Genomic DNA, 20,148 nt, shown 5'->3' with positions numbered 1-20,148 from the left:
GATAAAACAAAAGCAAAATGCTATCGTGCTAACAGTGAAATTTGTTAAAATAATGTCAGCCAGCAGAAGTCTGTTGATCAACAACTTGGTGCTATAACAGTGTGTCCACGTATCTCTCATGTCAAAAGTAGTTTCTATTAACTATTCAAAGAATTTGTACTGTACTGCTTAAGGGTAGAGAAAGTGTATATATAAATGGAAATTCGGCTTTTGTGCAAAGATGTAAATTTATTGTGGATTTTTGGCTTGGAATCTATATACAAACTTGTGTATAGATATTTTAAAATGTGCCTATTCAAATTTGATTAGAATGCTTTCCTTGAGTACAAGTACTTCTGATCATGTGCTAATGAGCCCGGCTACATATTTTCTAAACTTGGAATGTATTTCAGTCATACAAAAGTCATGGAATCTTGGTAGATTTTTGGGTTTTCCTGCCAAATATTTACTTTGCAGCTATGTTGTCATTAGTGGGACATCTGTCTTTCTATTTTGGCTGGTTTTAGAAATGTTTAAGTTGCTAGCATGTGCACATTTGGGATAATAGACACAGGAAAGAAAATTAAAACTTGCTGATTATGTGAAATATCCTGTTATGTTTATTACATCACCAGATCTCCATCTCTGCCCTGGTACTGAATCAGCTTCAAAGGTGATGATGTTCAGGTTGATTAAGATTTCTCCTCCTCTTTGAGTGGCTAAAAATACTCCTGTAAGCTAAAGATGCATTTATAAAAAAGGGTTATCACATTATTTTTGGCCCAAACTCTTGTTTTGAGCTGCTAATCGAAATGTACAGGGGATCCATTTCCTTCCATAATTGATATCTTTTACTGACCAGTTTGATCATCTGACTTGAATCCCTGGGGGAGCTGGAGTAGGTTTGCTATCTAATTCTCTTTTTGTTGTTTCTTGGAATCTGCTGGTCAACTTCATAGAAAGTATAGTTTATCCCATGCTCCAGTTTTGGAGTTTTCAGCTTTTAAAACTTGTTCTTATTTTCATTTTATTTCAAGGTTATCTACCATCTTTCAAACTTTCTAAAATGCATCTACTTCACTGTTGAAATTACCTTTCATTTTCATACTGTGATCATCCTCTCATCTTTGTATATGGTAACTAACAATGCTGGTTTTTTTTAGCGGGGAAAGCTAATTCTTTTTGATTATGGGAACTCCTGTACAGAAAATGTGAATAATTGTGGAATTATAGCTTCTGGTGAGAAATGAAATGCCATTTGTTTGGAAGTCATAAGTCCTCCTGAAGGAATTGTCAACTGAAAACTAGTTTTAATATTTCAGATTTCTTGCACTGCCATTTGCCAGTGTCATTTCAAGATCCCATAATTGATGCTCCTCTACTTGGGATGAATGTATTTTAAATTTTTAAATGTTTCATTTTATGACTTGCATTTAGTGATACTGGTAGAAATCAAAACTCGTGGACCAGATCAAACGGCAAAACTTAGCGCTATGTTTGGTATTAACTGATGAAAGTCTCAGTGGACTGTTTTATGAAAATGGCACTGAGCTACCAAAAACAAATGATTTAATTTTTTTTAGTTGCTCAGTACAGTGGTCTAGTTTTCTGGCAAAAAGCTGATCCAATGGAGAAGGGGTTGTTGGGATCATGCAGTCATATGCTGTCAGAGCCACTTAGTCTGTTGTGTTGTAGCAGTGACTAGGAATCATTGTGAGACTTATCGAACTCTGTTGCTGGTGCTTTTTCTTTCATTATTCTCCCATTCAACAACTTCATTTGGCTACTTTTAATGTTTGTTTATGATATTCTGTCTGTCCTATGTTTTATTTAAATTACTTAAACACATCTGAGTTTTTTTTGCTTAAATGCTAATATATCCCTCCCTACTTTCATTTTCACTTTCTGTTGGCATTGAGCAATACTAGAATTTAGTATTTTTTCATATATAGTGATCTTTTGCCTCTAATAGCTGTAGTTTCTTACACGTTTTGGAACTGAGTACTTTGTAGAGGAATTCTGATTTTGAATCTTCATATTAAATAACCAAATCTTTTGAATTAGCCAAGTTAGTCTTGGGCAAATGAAATCCTATCTGGAGTCATCTAAATCAAATCATTTAAACTTACACTGGTATCTAGTATAAGCAGTTTGTGAAGTGATTGATTTGCCAGAACACAATATAAGATGTATCACAGATTTAGTATACACTCATTTCATTGTTTTTACTTTATAGTTGGCTCATTATCGTCTGAGGATCATGATTTCGACCCTACAGCAGAAATGCTAGTGCATGATTACGATGATGAGCGAACACTTGAAGAAGAGGAAATGTTAGAGGGAGGGAAGAATTTCACATCAGAAATTGAAGATTTGGAAAGGGTATCTATTTTTTTTAAACAGTGAACTAACTTTACATTTGAATTGTTTGAAATTGAAATGGTGCTGCTTTGTCACAAAATTCATCAATAGTCTTTATAGCTTAATATAATGTAAAGACTTGTAATGTAGGACTATCTTCCATGATCATGAATTATTACTCGCTTAAGAATAGCTGGTGGTTGGGTTCGTAACTGGATTTTTTAAAGTAACATTCTGTTTCTTTCACCTTGTGCTAAAAAAAATTGTAACATGCTAAAAGAGGAAAAGCTAAGTCAATGTATTCTGTACAGAGTGTATACCCATTAAAGAAAAATGTTTTCCTATACTTATCTGTATACATTAAAAGGGACATTACCAGGAATTTTTATTTATTAATGGGATGTGAATATGGCATTTATTTTCTATCCTTCTCCTTATGAATTGAATGCTTTGATAAGAGAGCTGGTAATGATGGTGCTGTGTCTGAATTTGCATTTTCCAGTCTAGGTAGGAACAGCTGATATCCATGGTCATAATTACTACTGTTATTGGATAAAATATATATTTTTAGCAGATAGAAACCAATGTCGTTATGGAACATTTTCTTTTAATCTTTCTACTAGACGGTGGGAATATTAGCCATATAAATGGAGTCTGCATGCACTCTTGAAAGCAGGGGAAAGATATCAAAGCCAGTCAAACTATGTTGATTTTTTCCAATGTATTGCTGGAAGTTCAAGCTTTTGGCTGAGAGGTTTGGCCCAAGCCTTCAGTTTAAACTTTTGGGCAATGTGAAATTATATGGATTATGAACAGGGAATTAGGAAAAAGGGAAAACCAAATTGACTTTTTATGTTAATTTCAATGTTCAAAGTGAAACAGCTGTCATTCAACAAACCGTAAACACAAGAGATTCTGCAGATGCTGGAAATCCAGAGCAACACACACAAAATGCTGGAGGAACTAAGCAAGTCCGGGAGCAACTATGGAAGTGAATAAACATTTGAAGTTTCAGGACTGATGAAGGGTCTTGGCCCAAAATGTCAACTATATATTCCCTTCCATGGATGCCGCCTGACCTGCTATGTTCCTCCAGCATTTTGTGTGTGTTGCAGTTGTTTCTCAAGAATGACAATAAAATTTCTGTCAAATATGAGAACAACTAAACTTTGGACAAGTTTTATCCTGTAAAGTTTGAGATTATTGCATTAAAATTCTCTCTAAAAATATGCATGAAGCCAAATACCCTGGAGTACTTCTCATGAGATAGATACTGTGTGCCATTGGCTGGAGAATTTCATTCCATAACAGTCTTTTTGCTTCATTGTCTGGCATGTCCATGTATAACCATCAAACCAGAGGTTCAAACTTTATGTGAGAAATGTAGAAAAATGTTTGGGGGCAGCGTTAAATTTGCTTAAAAATGAGATGCCATGTTAGTGAACTTGTAATATAGTACTAGTTGTATTCTAAACAGCAATAGCAACTTGGAATATAGAAAACTAAGTGGTCGCACAATTAACAGATAAAATCAAAGTTCTGTAATCCTGTCTCACATCACGAATGCAAGAAGTAACAGGAAGAGGAGGCCATCCTCGCTGTTAATGAGACCCAGCATGAATAGCAGAAACAATAATGATGCATTTGCAATGATCTTCAATGGAATGTGCCGAGTAGAGCCTTCAGGTTAGCTTTCCTCTAAGAATTTGGCATAGATATCAGTGTTCAGCCAATTTGATTTACAAACGGGAAAAAAAAAGGCTGAGATCCCTGGATACAGGAGAGGTTCTGGAACTAACTAGCATCCCAGATACAGAACTGAAATATGGATTCCAGAATTAACTTGCCTTTAGCAAGCTCTTTAAGCATAGTTATGATATTAACATTTAATTTAGAACGCATACAATTGTTGAGATACATACTGTTAAAGAATTGCAGAAAAAATACAACTCTGATAATTACCAGCAAAGACAGAAGTTGTTGTCAACAAAGTTAACAAGCAATGCGTACATGCCAATAATTTGCTCTTTACTGTTCGTTTTGGGTTTTACCTGAAGCTCCTAGCTCCAGCCTTGCCACATCCATGATTCAAACATGGACCAAACAATGGATATGATGTGACTGACTACTCATGACTTGGAGACCGTATTTGACTGACTGACTCATTAAGATTCCTAGTAATAATAAAGTCAAAAAATTTTAAAGGGATATCTCACCATTTGTCAAGAGTTCTACCTTGCATAGAATATGATGGTTGTGTGTGTGTGTTTTTAATGAGGTCGGTTTCCCAGTGCAATCACTGGGGCCAAATACAATCAGCTGCTTCATCAGTGTGAGTCAGGAATGGGGCAGTTTGCTAATGATTGCACTGTGTTCAATTCCATTTGCAGTCATCACTAATCATGCCTGCATGCCGTGACATTTGAATGTTGTTCAGGCATATGCTGACGAGAAACAATTCAATTTGTTAGCCAATAAAAATCTACCCAAGATGTTCAGTGACATTTTTTTCTAGTCCCCTGCCCTCCAAGTTTGCTGTGGCTACAAGAGCAAGTCAGGGGTTGGGCATCCTGAGCAAATGACTTGCTTCCTGACTACCCAGAGCCTTTCGTTTACAAACAATTCAATCCAGGACCATATGGCCTGCTTGGCTGCCACACTGTCCACCAACAGACCCACCTCCGACCCTGCCCTCCTTATTCACAGGTGTTACCCCAAGGTTTCAGTGTGAATCACTGACAATGTAAGCAACTTTCTGAAGCTATTTACAGCAATATTTTCCCCAAACTCTTGACTTGTACCACCACAAAAGGCAGGGGAAACAGACACACAGGAACATTTCCACTAACACATTTTCCTTTAAGTCCTGCGCTATCTGATCTTAAAAGTCCTTTACAGATCCTTCAGTTCTGAGTCTTAATCTGGCTGTTCCTTACCCAATATTATGTGCAGTATCTTCTACAAAAAGATTGGAATGGTTTATGAAGGACATTTGGGGGTAAGAAGAGCCAGCTTATTATCTTCCTGTCATTGATACCCACATGATATAAAAACATTTTTTTTTTAAAAATCACCAGGCCTAGGAAGAACAGCAATTATGCTGCATCAATTAGATTAATATGGGATGTACTTCTATGTGCCTTTCCTGATTACTCTTTTCAGGCAGAACTCGCATTCATGGAAGCTTGGTGTACGGTTCAGGACAATGGCTAATTTATTTTTCCACAGCCATCTGTTCATCATTTTTAAATGTTATGAAATCTGTTCTCCATCAATCTTTAAAGAAATTATCTGTCCTTTATCACATTGCAACTTAAATATCCCCTTACCTGAAATGCAGTCAAAATGCTAAATTTTACTTTGCATCTAGTCATTAGTTGCTTGGTTCACTGCTTTGTTTTCCACCAAAAGATGCATGCTTGTTTTGAAGAACCTCCTGAAATAAATTCCCTAAGTATGTGCAGGGTCTGCTTTGAATCCTTCATACTGGATCACCTATTTTCAATTATTATGAAAGTATTAGCTTAACAATTCATCTTTATTGCCAAAGGACTGTTTTACGTCCTTTGTTTTTGCTTTTTATTCTAAACTCATGTTTATTTTTGTCTTGCACTTAAAATTACATTCCAAACTCTCTGTCTGCTTGTGGGAATGATAGAAGCACTTTTGGATGGAAATGCAGATTGGATCTTGTGATTTTCATTTCTAAAACTAGTTTGTATTATTAAATCTAGTTTGCTTGGAATTTATTAAATTTTTTTTTTAATAGTTAATAAAATGTGAATGAAACTGGTAATTCTAAATGGTTAGGGATTCCTTATCTGTCATTGAACAGTGAATAAATAATTTGTGTTTAACAGGAGAGCAACATGCCACTCGATGATTTGCTGGTACTCTATGGATATGATCCTCCTGTTCCGGTGTTAGAAAATGAAAATCCAGGGAGTTCTCCAAGTGAACTTGCTGATGAGTTACCTGACATGACTCTTGATAAGGCAAGCTTTATAATTTCCATATCTTTTTTGCAATGTATATATGTATGCTTGAAGAATGTTATTTAATGTGTACACTCGATTTTGTCCAATATATTTTCTTATTTGGATTTAACAGGAGGAGATAGCAAAAGACTTACTTTCAGGTGATGATGAAGAAACGCAGTCTTCTGCTGATGACTTGACTCCATCTGTAACTTCTCATGAAACAACTGATTTATTTCCCCGACATTTAAGATGTAAGTTATGGGTTAAAAACAAAAGTATCTTATCAAAAACTTTCGGTCTCCAGTTATATCCACAGGTTGTACAATTAGCAACTTAAAAGAGCATGCAGCTGACTAACATGTTATTAGATCAGTGCATCACAAATAGTTCAATACTTGCAGCTCATCTTTGTTTCAAAACCAGCATGTGTATATTAGCAGATATGTTTTTGGATCATGTAACTGTACTTGATCTATGCTCATTCAGCACCATTACTGTCATTTGTAAGTGGGATTAGTGACAGGTCATCTTGTACATTATAATAGAAAATAATGCTTAAGTATTTTTCAACATTTTTATTGGAGGTAAAAATTCTGTGTTGGGAAAGGACATTTTTTTTGTGTGTTTTATGCTCTGGATTTTACTATTAACTGGACAGAGCTTCCAAAATCATCTGATCCTTAACTCATAACCTTGGCTGTGTACTCCATACTTACTGGATTCGTATTTCATAATGCAGTTTTCCTGAAGGCCTCTCTCATAGCATTTGGTGAATGAGTATGCTTACTGTGATATGTGGTTAGATTGTACAAGATCCATCACTACAATAAATATATCTGTTGACAAGGCATCTATCTTCTTGTTTGGGTATCACACATGAAGTTCACAGGAAAGTATTCCAACCCAGATGTCAGTTTCTTGTACGTGAAAGTATTTTTTTTTAAAGCTGCAGTGTTTATTGAAGTATGTACTACAATCTTGTTTTAGCTATAAATGTGAAAACCAAGAACAGTGTTGTACAGTTCCTTGACATAATGGGCTATAATTGAGATACTTTTTTAAAGAGTGCAGTGAAGTATTTTATATGAAAGTACTTTGAAATTCATCTTTTTCTAAACACACTTTGCCTAATTACAGACATATTTTGTACCTCAAAGTGATTTTGTTAAATTTCATAAGCCTAGGGATAGTAACTATGTTTTTAAAAAAAATACATTTGGAGATCTAGCCTTTTCCATATTCAGCTGAACTGTTGATGGATATGTGGGACCATGTACAAATATTGTCATTTCAGTGACTATTACAAAGACCATTATTGTTTCAGTTGTGTATATATTTACCTGATGTTGGGAATTTTGTCCCCAGGAATGAATTGTAGGTTTATCATGTGGAAAAGCAAACAATTATTTGCGTGGCTTTATAGTTATTGCCAAGCCCAAGATGGTGTCAACGCAGGGAAATCTTTACTTTCAGCAATCATTTTAAACAAAATGATTACTTGCATGTTTCTTGGCAAAAAGTATGATAATGGGCATACTGATCATCATTCTCTCGGAGTAAGTTAATTTTTAAAGAGTAATAGCATTTTTCTAACACAATTTCCTTTCTTCATTCATTTTAGAGACTCTTCCCTTGTCTCATGTATTGTAACATTTCCCCTTTGCAGCATGTAAATGCTTGGCACTATTTTCTCACTTGGTTGAGTTCTGTGTTCTCTTGTTTTCCAGCTTGGATTATTGATCTTCAAGCAAGTTGTCTGCTGGTTTTAAACATTACACAAAATGTATTGACGGCTTCGTTGTGGCAGATGGCCACTTCAGTTTGTTGAAATTATGCTTGAAGCACAACCTGGCATTGTGCGCTATATGCTTGGAAGTCTCCTCCTGTACCAGACGGGAGAGTCTGCAAATCTCCAAGAAAAGCATCCATTGCAGGAGTGAGGTCTGGGAGCCAGGTAAGTTGGCCCCCACCATAAGCCTGCTCCACAGGTGCCAAGAAATATGGTTCCTCCTAAGGTTACCACTCCTGCTGTGGCTCAACTTATTGGCGCTGCTTTGTATGAGGAGTCAATCCAATGTAGTGCCAAGCAAACTTGATGCCAGGATGTCACTTCTTTTACTCTTGCACCATTCTATTTCCACCAAACCTTTCCCCACACCACCCCTTTCCATTGCCACTATTTCTGCTTTCTCCCTTCTCCCTCAAACTTGCCACAACATCTTTTCTTTTGAAGGAAAGATGTAGGAAACTCCTTCTGGAATGTGTAGCAGTTGGTCAGGCATCATTCATTATTTGCGCTGACCTGTTTGAGAACACAAACTGCTGTTGACAAATTCTCCAGAGATGGCAAGAATTTTCCTTTATAAACAACAGGAAATGCGGATATTTGATTGTGTTGCTGTCCAAAAAAAAGTAATTGGTTCTTCATTTTATTCTGCTAAGATGAGGTCCAGAGACCCAAACAATACAGATTCCTGTTCTTATCCAAGGATTACTTCATTTGAAGATGAATCAGATGATATTTGGAAGAGTTGCATCCATATTTGGGCACTACCTAAATCAGCCTTAACGTCTTTTGTCCTTAACATTATCCAAGTTAGTCCATTTCAACTCGTGGCATGAGAGTGGGTGAAGAATTTTTAGCTGGTACTTTCACATTTTATTCTTCTTGCATTCTCCTTAATCTTTATCTTTGAAGGCATCTGTGACAGTATTATCACTATTACTACACTGTGTTTGTACTTGCTCAGCTGCTGATGGAGTCAAGAAAAAACCTTTTCTCCATGATGAAAAGGTTGTTGAATACATCTTTGTACCCGATGCTATTTCTACATCTGTCCTTTGTGGGCTCTTTTGAAATTTGGCTGATGTTTTGTTTCAATGTGACTGATTACCCACAGGAAGCCTCTGAGATTTTGCATTCAAAGAAATGATATTAAAGTGCAATGTTCATTTTAGTCTTGCGACACCATCTAAGGTGACAGCTTCTCTGTGACCCATCAACACTAAGATCTATCTACATTTGAATTATTGACTTGTCAGGACTGCTTATCACACCAGAGCATAAACCCCAGTCCAGAAACCCTTGTCTTCAGAACTCTGGGGTTTCTCATGACTTGGAACCAAGGTCATAAACATGGCACTGTTTGAATTCAAGAAATGTTGTATGCATGTGGTTTTATTACAGAGCAAAGGGGATCTTTGAGCTACTCATCTTTCTACCTTGAACTATTTGTGATCAATTGGAGTTGTAGGTATTCCCCTCCTCCAAACAGAAAAACGCTGGAAAGAGAAAGAAATAAGTAAGGCAACATCTTTGGAAAGAAAATTAGTTTAACTTGCTGTTAACTCCGTGCTCAGAAAAGCCTTCTCCAGCTATACTCCACCATTGTAAATTCCCATTTTCTGTACCAAGTTTTATAGCAGATACTGTCTTTTCCTTAAGTGTGTGGGATGTCAGCTTTGTTTTCTGGATGTGTTCAACATTTTTAATATTGGTCCATTGCAGTTTCTTTTTTGAGATTGCTGTATTTAAGATATTCTCTACTCATCTCTGGACCAATTTCAGGATTCTTCATTTGGAAATATAACCAGACGCTGTCTTGCATTTTGAGGTCAAATTGTGTCTTGTATTGTAGTTCTTCTTTTGGCCTCCAGTTCCAACCTCTTGGCCTATTAATTGTTGCATTCTTGACAAATAAGAATATCTGTATATATGGTGCATGATTCCGTGGCATTTCAAAGATTGCTTTTTCTTGCACCTATTCATGAAGACTTATTTCTAGAGTGTTGGCAGTTTTTGAGTACTGATCACGTGTGTATTCCAATCCATTTTATTGATGGTGACATTCGGTCAGTTGAGCCAACTGTAATTTTATTTAATTGTTCAAGAACTGAAATGGTTACTGCCTTGGTTTTCAAATGGAAAGTGGTCATTTGATACCTGTTGATTTGTGTTAACACTCGACAAACCAATTTATTTCAGATTTTTGCACGTTTAAAAGATAGTTTGATTGATATCCACTTTATTTTGTAAATTCTAATTTGTTCAAGTTTTTCTTTCTCATTGAATATTATATCAAAAATAATTTATTGTATTCTTTTTGGAACCTGGCTTTGAATAAAGCACTCCAACTAATTTACTCAAGAAAAATAAGACCTCAGTAAATTTCATACTATTTCTTGCTGATTTTGAAATATGAACAATAATGGCAACTGTTATTCTTTCAATTCACTAACTGATGAGAGCAGTTCGTGTTCAGTTGTAGAAGACCTTGCTTTTTAATGTTCTTCAGTACTGTATATTTAATACATTGGATGTATATAGTTATATTTTTGTTTTCAAATTAAGATAGCAAAGAGCATTTGACTTCTCTTTCTTGCCCACAATACTGTTTCTTCAAGCAGTCTTTGTCACCAAAATTTGTATCTTAACATTGTGCTTGTCCAGACAAGTATGAAAGACATCCAATTTATAAGTCTGACCCGATGCATAAAAATGCAGAATTAGCATTTACAAATCTCATTTCAGTCCCTATAGCTTCTCTAGCTACTTTACTCCATCATTTGAGCTAAGCTTTATTCTTTACTAATTGTTAGTGCTGACATCTGTTTAATAAGTTGTGTAAGGAACACTCACAATGCACTGGAGGAACTCAGCAGGTCAGTCAGCATCAGTTGAAAAGATTAGTCGACGTTTCGGGCCGAAACCCTTCGTCAGGCCTGAAGGAAGAACTTTGGGGAGGGTTTGAAGAATGCTGGTAGTTGAAAAAAACAGTAATTTTAAAGATGAAGGGGTGGGGAAGGGGAAGCAGGGAGGTGATTGGCAGGAGAACAATGCGAAGTAGTAGAAGGAGGCGGAACTATGAGGGAGGTGATGTGAAATAGGGATAGAGGAAGAGAGGGGAGGGAATTACCGGAAGTTGGAGAAATCTATGTTCATACCAAAGGTATATGAGGTTTTGCTCCTCCAACCTGAGTTTAGCCTCATCATGGCAGTAGAGGAGGCCATGTATGGACATATCTGAATGGGAAGCAGAGTTGAAGTGGGTGGCTACCAGGGGATCCTGTCTGTTGTGGCGGCTGGAGCGGAGGTGCTCGATGAAGCGGTCCCCCAATCTGCGTCGGGTTTCACCGATGTAGAGGAGGTCGCACCGGGAGCACCGATGCAATAGATGACCCCAACAGATTCGCAAGTGAAGTGTTGCCTCACCTGGAAGGACTGTTTGGGGCCCTGAATAGTGGCAACAGAGGAGGTGTAGGGACAGGTGTAGCACTAGGCTTACAGGGATAAGTGCCGGGTGGGAGGTCCGTGGGGATGGACGTGCGGATAAGTGAGTCGCGTAGGGATCGATCCCTGCGGAAAGCGGAGAGGGGTGGAGAGGGATATGTGCTTAGTGGTGGGGTCCTGTTGAAGGTGGCGGAAGTTGTGGAGGATAATGTGCTGGATCCGGAGGCTGGTGGGGTGGTAGGTGAGGACAAGGGGAACTCTGTCCCTGTTGTGGTGGCGGGAGGATGGGGTGAGGGCCGAAGTGCGGGAAATGGAGGAGATGCGGGTGAGGGCATCATTGATGACGGCAGAAGGGAAACCACAATCCTTAAAGAAAGAGGACATTTGAGATGTCCTGGAACGGAAAGCCTCATCCTGGGAGCAGATGCAGCGGAGGCAGAGGAATTGGGAATAGGGAATGGCATTTTTGCATGTGGCGGGATGGGAAGACGGTATGAACGTAGAATTCTCCAACTTCCGGTAATTCCCTCCCCTCCCTTCCTCTATCCCTATTTCACATCACCTCCCTCATAGTTCCGCCTCCTTCTACTACTTCGCATTGTTCTCCTGCCAATCGCCTCCCTGCTTCCCCTTCCCCACCCCTTTATCTTTAAAATTACTGTTTTTTTCAACTACCAGCATTCTTCAAACCCTCCCCAAAGCTCTTCCTTCAGTCCTGACGAAGGGTATCGGCCCGAAACGTCGACTAATCTTTTCAACTGATGCTGACTGACCTGCTGAATTCCTCCAGTGCATTGTGAGTGTTCATTTGACAACAGCATCTGCAGATTATTTTGTGTTTAATAAATTGTGTATCCATTTAGGTGAACATCCCATCGGTTAGCTGTTTTTAAATGTAATTACACCACTTGTCCTTTTTATACATTAACTGCATCAATTAATGTTAATTCTACTGATAGAAAAAGTTGATTTGCTAAAGAACTGTTGGTAAGTTTTTCTTTCATTTTGTCTTTATCGAGTCAGCGAATCTGTTTCAACAAAATTGTGTTGGTACATTACATATTTAACTGGTTAATCAGAGATTGGCGAAGAAGAGAAGCAGCTACTGGAGTACTTTTTGGTGCTCAGACAAAAAAAATTGGACCTGTGTAGTTTCTGATTTTCTTTGTGCTTTGCAACTCCCAAAAAAATAGACAATTCTTCTGGTTGCTTTTGTTGAACTTTAATGCTGTTATCACAGAATAGTAGTAAGTAGAATTTTTAGCCATGTAGTTGACCAAGTAATATCTAAGGGGTAAAATTTTCTCCTAGGGGCAGTGATGTCCTCAATTTCATGGGAGGGATGTGAGAAGGTGAAATAAATATCCAATTCAGAGGCTATTAGGCATGAGAATTTTAAGCAACATCTTAACCCCAGCATTTGTGTACTTGATGACTTAATAATGTTTTGATATCTAATCAGTAATTTGAGGGAAAACTTTGTAATTGTTTTATTTAACCCTTGGGCCAATACTTTTAACTGAATTTTCAATGTTTTTAGTGTGATTAATAAAATCTTCGATCTTCAGGAATATGCTGAATATCTATGGAAATTTAGATCATTGCCTTTTGTAGGGCAGTATCTGAGAGCTTTATGTTGAGTTAATGTAGAAATTTACATCAGTCCCTAAGATTTCCTTTGACATATGTCGCTGCCTTTTGGTCAAGCCGAATCAATTTCACATGATAGGTTATTTAAAATCTTAAAACCTTACAAGGATGTTTACCATTATAAGAACACTGATGTAAACAGCATATGCAAGTTATCAAATTTTTATTGTACACTTTCACTGAGTGGACTTGAAAGTGTAATTGTGATAACTTTTCTTTTTTAAATCTTTTTATTGAGTAAGTATACAAAAAAGGTAAGCCATATAAACATTAATACAATGTTAAAGTATAATAAAATTCCAAAAGATAACAATACCAAAAAGAAAATACTACAAACAATGTAATTTAAGCATAAGAAACCAAGATAACATAATAGTATACTAGATTTTATATATATCAATGGAAAAAAAAAGAAAAAAAAACCCCCAAAAAAAAACCCACCGTGCAACTAACTAAAAGCAAAGCAAAGCAATGGGCTAACTTGAAACCAAACAGAGTTAAACTTAAAATCACGTCCTCAATCCCGACCTCCATTAAAACAGTGAAAAAAAAACAAGAAGGGTAAATATTACATTAAATGAAAATATCGAATAAAAGGTCCCCAAATCTGTTCAAATTTAAATGAAGAATCATAAAGGTTACTTCTAATTTTCTCCAGATTCAAACATAAAATCGTCTGAGAAAACCAAAAAAAGGTAGTTGGAGCATTAAGCTCTTTCCAATGTTGTAAAATACATCTTTTCGCTATTAAAGTAAGAAATGCAATCATTCTACGGGCTGAAGGGGAAAGATTACTAGAAATTTTAGGTAGTCCAAAGATAGCAGTAATAGGGTGAGGAGAGATATCTATATTTAATACCTTAGAAATAATATTGAAAATATCTCTCCAAAAAGTTTCCAAAGTAGGGCAAGACCAAAACATATGAGTTAAAGAGGCTATCTGCCCCGAACATCTATCACAGAAAGGATTAATATGCGAGTAAAAACGCGCTAACTTATCTTTGGACATATGTGCTCTATGAACCACTTTAAATTGAATTAGGGAATGTTTAGCACAAATAGAGGAAGTATTAACTAATTGTAAAATCTGCCCCCAATCATCCACAGAAATGGTAAGCCCCAATTCCTGTTCCCAATCTACCCTAATCTTATCAAATGGAGCTTTCCTAAGTTTCATAATAATATTATAAATCATAGCCGATGCACCTTTCTGACATGGATTAAGGTTAATTATCGAATCTAAAATATATATAGGAGGAAGCATTGGAAAGGAAGAAAGTATAGTACTTAGGAAATTTCTAACTTGTAAATATCTAAAAAAATGTATTCTTGATAAGTTATATTTATTAGATAATTGTTCAAAAGACATAAGGGAACCATCTAAAAATAAATCCAAAAACCGTAAAATACCCTTAGTCTTCCAAGTTTGAAAAGCGCGATCCGTAAAAGAGGGAGGAAAAAATATGTTACCTAAAATAGGAATCGCTAACCCGAATTGATTAAGATCAAAAAATTTTCTGAATTGAAACCAAATGCGCAAAGCATATTTAACGATCGGGTTAGAGACCTGCTTAAGGCGTTTCGAATCAAAAGGAAGAGAGGAACCTAAAATAGAACCAAGTGTATAACCCTGAACAGATTGTAATTCCAATGCTACCCATTTAGGAATAGATAGTATGTCCCGGTCAAGTAACCAAAATTTCATATGTCGAATATTAATAGCCCAATAATAAAATCTAAAGTTAGGTAATGCTAAACCTCCATCTCTCTTAGCTTTCTGTAAATGTATTTTACCCAGTCTCGGATTCTTATTCTGCCAAATAAATGAAGAAATTTTAGAGTCAACTTTATCAAAAAAAGATTTAGGTGATAACTTTTCATATGTTGTTTTCACTGTACACATGATCATTTATAGCAACAGTATTTTTGACTTAAGATTTGAAACCAAGATGCATGCACTCTGCTCTCTCGAATAACACTTGACACAAAACCTTTTTGTTATGAGGGCATATTTCTTTTAAGATATGGAGGGTGTAATGCATGGCATTAAAACATATTCAGAGCATGAATTCTGAATATTGTGGAAAATCTGTAATCGAGAAGGAAAACTGATGTTCTTGGTTAAGAATGACATTTCTCATTAGAAGCACAAAACAAATTTTTAGCCTTTATGTGACATTTGTTTTTGCCTTTTACAGCAAGCACTGTCTTTGATGGTGATAAAGAATCTGAAGATGAAGAAGGACAGGATGATTGTGTTCCTTCTGAAGATTTGAAAAAGGTAATTGAAGCTTAATGTAGAATATTTAAATTTTCCACTTTGAATTTATGTTCTTCAGAATATTTTGTTTGTCCCTTTGATTTTTGAAGGCAAGTTAAAATGGCAGAATTATCTATCCCAATACCCACAGGAAAGCTCGAGCTGCGTTTCTAACTCTGCATAAAAGTTCCTCAGGATTATTAAGTTCTCAAGAAGTTGACCCAGATTGCCTCAGTGTGAAATTAATCCAGATTTGAAACTCTATTGATACATTTGTGATCCATTAAATAGTGCCTTATGAAAGGATAACAATTAATAGAACAAAACGTGTAGTTACTGTTGCTATTTTAAAAGTGTTTTAAAAATAGTGGGTTCCAGTTAATTGGTTAATCGGGGCAGCCACTAATTTGGGACAATTCTTCAAGAACAAAAAATAATGGATAGAAGTGGCCAGGATTTCTTTCGTTTATTTGGGACACTGGGTTGCTTAATTGGGGTAGGAGACTGTTCAAAAAGTAGTTATTTTGGTCACTGATAGTTGGCGAGAAATAAGTAGCAAGACAATTCTGAGTTGTTCTGCTCACTGCGGTTTCAAGCATTCAGGCTTGGAGATGCTAGAAATGGCCAGGAGTGAAAATGAGACAACTTTACTACTTCAACAATTTGGGAACGACTAAGAATTTCAAGTTATCACTGTTATCTTGAATACAGTGAAAATGAAGATTTGGAGAATGCAGTCGTTGATAGCGTTATATGAAGGCGGTCCATTATCTGCACTAGGTGTCTGTATTGATTTTGTTCAGTCAATCAAAAGAACACTGGATGAATTCCTCAGGCAAAACTATAAGGAACTACAGTTTTATAGTAGTGTAGTTGTATTGTTAGTGTTCTAATATGTTCTGCATTTCATTTAAATACATAATTTGTTAATCAGTTAAATGGTAATTTGTTTTCAATCCACTTAAAAATATTTCCATGAAACTTCGGCTAATTGGGGCAGCCACTTAATTGAGTCAAAATGTACTGGTCCTGATGCCAGAATCCACTGTATATATTGGAGAATTTGTGTTAGAGCAGATTTGTTAGTCAGTCTTCTATAATTTGGAGAGCCCCTAGAAATAAATGTAATTTATTTTTCCCAAAGATTTCTGTACCATTTCTGAATCCTTTTCCACTCACCAAAATTTAAAGTTGAAGAATACATGCAGTTTCCCTATTGATGTAGAAGTAATAACTCAGAAGTTTGTTTGATTTCTTCTTGCTCCTCTTCTAAAGGCGATAATACATATTCAGACAAAGTACCTTGGCAGCTGATGGTCATTTTACATCTTTTTCCAAGTTGTATAGATTAATAGCTGCTTGACTAGTATTTTTGAATCATGGTTAAGTTATCTGATTTGTTTTGACCTCACTTCATAATTCATTGAGGAGATACAATTAAATGATAAGTAAGAGTGGAAATAGTGGCTCATGTTTTTTTTTCCTCACTGGTCTTCATCAGTGTATTCCACTCTACAATTTCAACTTCTGTTTTAGTGAGACTTGACTCATGCTGTGTAATTATTTTGTTCAAGTCAAGAAAGAGAGTTAATTTTCTCAAGGGGGCTGAATTTAATTCATATAGCACCTGTTAAGTCATCAGGGCATCTAATAAGTTGCTTTGATCTTATACCGGCTTTGAATTTAATCTGATTTTAAGATTTACTTCAGGGTAGAAATATAATTCCTTAATGGATTGAGTGAGTTTTGTGGGTTACTGGAAATTTGGGTAGAATGGTGGAGGGTAGTTGACTTTGTGAAGTCAGATTCTGGTAGGACATGGAATAAATGGCAGGTCCTTGGGAGCATGAATGTATAGAGAGACTTTAGGGTGGAAATCCATAGCTGTCTGGGAAAACTTGACCACGTGTGTGATAGGAGAGTGAAAAAGGCATTTGGTATACTTTCTTTCAAAGGCGGAGGCATTGACTATAAGAGTTGGGACATCACATTTCAGCTGTAGAAAACATTTGTTAAATGACACTAACAGTATGGTATATAGTTCTGGTTACCTCACGACAGGAAGGAGCAATAAAGAGAATGCAGAACGTGTTTACTAGGACGTTGTGAGCAATAGAGGGCTGTAGTTATAAGGAGAGATTGGATATGTCAGGTTTATTCTCACTGAGTGAGTAGTGACCTTATAGAAGTTTATAAAATTATGAGGGGAATAGGTTGTTATTTCCCAGGATAGGGGAATCTAAAACAAGAGAGCGCAGTTTAAGGTGAAAGTGGAGAAATTTAAAGGCGATCTGAGGGTTAAATGTTTCACGCAGAGGGGGGTGAATATCTGGAATGAACTGTCAGAGGAGCTAACAGAGGCATGTACAGTTATAGCATTTACAACCAGATTTGGCCAATACTTGGACAGGGAGGGAGGGATATGGGCATAATGTGGCCAAATGAAATTAACTCCGACAGACATGACAGTTGACATGAATGTGCTCTTTCTGATGGAAAATAATTGTGTTTAAACTTAGCTTCGTGTAATGTTCAAGATTTATACTCCCCAGATTTAAGATTTCTTCAGTGTGGTTCAAGAAGATGGCTTACCATTAGGAGAAATAACAGATGGCAATTGTGTGCTAGTCTTGCTCATGATGTCCTGCGCTCTGAATCAGTTTAAAAAAATTACAGCAGAGGATAATATGTTGAATTAAAATTATTTATCATCAATGCAGAAGGTACCTGGTGTTTCAGTGTATCAATAAATAATATCAAATTAGAATCTCTTTAATTGCTTTGTTGCTTTCTGGAAAGTAAATATTTTAGCTGGATAATGATGACTGATTATGGATTCTCCTTGTTTAGGAAATAATGGTGGGTTCAGAGTACCAAGCTGAAATTCCATCAACGCTTTGTAAATATAAAGATGGAGATAAAGGTGAGGGATATCTTTTATGGATTATATATTATAAAATATTCAGGACTCATGACTTTTCTCCAGGTGATCCCTAATAAATCAGTACTTTTTTTCTATAATCACTATGATTTTGAATCCACGGAGCTGCATGAATTAAGTGCATTGGGATAATGTCAGCTTTGAGAATCTACAGATACAATTGTCAGGGTTGGTTTGGGTATTTTGAAAGAAAAGTCATAGTCACAGAGTACTACAACACAGAAACAGGGCTTTAGCCCACCTAGTCCATGCCTGCATAGACTTCCACCTAGTCCCATTCATACTTGCAGTAGACTACAGCCCTCCATACCTTGCCTACCCACATACCTATTCAAACTTCTCTTCAATGTTATAGTTGGACTTGTGTCTACAATGTATACTGGTGGTTCTTTCCATGTGCACCATCCTCTGGGTAAAGAAATTCACCTTTAGCTTCCCCTTAAATATTTCACCTTTTGCCCAAAATCAATAACCTCTAGCTGTAGTCTCATCCAGCCTGTGAGGGAAAAGCTATACTCCCATAATTTAGTATTCATTTATATTATCTCCCCTCATTTTCCTGTGCTTCAGTGAATTAACCTTTCCCTATAACTCAGGCCCTCAAATCTTGGCAACATCTTTGTAAATTTTCTCTGTATTCTTTGAGCTTCAATAATATCTTTCCTGTGACCAGAACTGTACTCAGTACTTCAGATTGGGCCTCAACAACGTCTGATACAACTTTAACATAATATTCCATGATCTAATTTATGAAAGCCAGTGTGCTAAAAGCTCTTTTTGTAACCCTGTCTACTTATGATGCCACTTTCACGGTATGATAGATCTGTATTTCCAGATCCCTTTGTTCTGTGACACAGCTCAGTGCCCTGTCATGTACTGTGTAAGTTTTAACGTAGTTTGTCTTTCCAAAGTGCAATACCTTACCCTTGACTACTTTAAATTCCTTCAGCCATTTTTCAGCCCGTTTCCCCCAGCTAGTTCAGATTACTTTGCAAACTTTGGTAGCCTTTCTTGCAGTCCACTACACTCCCACTCTTGGTGTCACCTACAGTTTTGCTGATCCTGTTCACCACTTTATCATATAAGTCGTTCATATAGATAGTAAACTACAATGGAAACAGCTTCAATCCTTGCGGCACGCAGCCACAAGCTTCCAGTCAGAGAGACGGCTGTCTACTACCACTCCTGGCTACACCCGCTAAGCCAATATTGAATCCAGTTCACTTGGATGAGATGGTGGCGCGCACAGATGTAGTGGCTTCTGCAGGACCAACCAAAGGTGATATTGTCTTTGTTAGAAGTATTTGTTATGATTGCAAGACCCTTCTGGACCCTAAGAACTTAGTACTGCAGAGCTAACCCATCAGCAAATGCTTGTTGGCAGTGAAACTAAAGGAGCTGAACTTGGTGCGGATCGTGCTGTTACCTGGATCAGAGAGGTGTCGGAGTGGGTGCACGAAGGAGTTGTATAGACCAACAGCGAGTGGTAGTCTTAGTTGTTTTTCTTGTGATCACTTGACCCTGATGGACACTGATAATCTGGAAGGCTGCACGTCCAATTCACTGGTTTATTGGTGAACGGCAGGGGAGCTGAAACAAGGACTAGGCCTCAAGCTGCAGTGTTGCCTGTTTGCCGCCACTCAGAAGAGAGGCATCAGAGCTAGTGCGCTGGCAGTATGGTGTGTCATTGCTACCCACCAATGTTCACTTGGCAGAAAACAAGATGCATCGTGTTCAACTGTGTACT

General features: G+C 36.9%; 1 protein-coding gene across 4 annotated transcripts in view; it reads left to right on the top strand.

Moving 5' to 3' along the window:
* LOC134343967 (mesoderm induction early response protein 3-like) overlaps positions 1-20,148 on the top strand; it is a 72,684-nt gene that overhangs the window by 10,578 nt on the left and 41,958 nt on the right. For 3 of the 4 annotated variants that reach the window (XM_063042954.1, XM_063042955.1, XM_063042956.1), the window contains 5 exons: positions 2,216-2,361; positions 6,201-6,335; positions 6,451-6,571; positions 15,399-15,481; positions 18,311-18,383. In XM_063042954.1, the coding sequence (XP_062899024.1) occupies positions 2,216-2,361; positions 6,201-6,335; positions 6,451-6,571; positions 15,399-15,481; positions 18,311-18,383 (558 nt within the window). Of the gene's footprint in view, positions 1-609; positions 667-2,215; positions 2,362-6,200; positions 6,336-6,450; positions 6,572-15,398; positions 15,482-18,310; positions 18,384-20,148 lie in introns of those variants that run through there. The other variant, XM_063042957.1, reaches the window with a different exon arrangement.

This window comes from Mobula hypostoma, chromosome 3 (assembly GCF_963921235.1).
Source record: "Mobula hypostoma chromosome 3, sMobHyp1.1, whole genome shotgun sequence".
Taxonomy (NCBI): domain Eukaryota; kingdom Metazoa; phylum Chordata; class Chondrichthyes; order Myliobatiformes; family Myliobatidae; genus Mobula; species Mobula hypostoma.
Note: the sequence above shows the minus strand (reverse complement) of the source record. Positions and strands in the feature narration are given on the sequence as shown.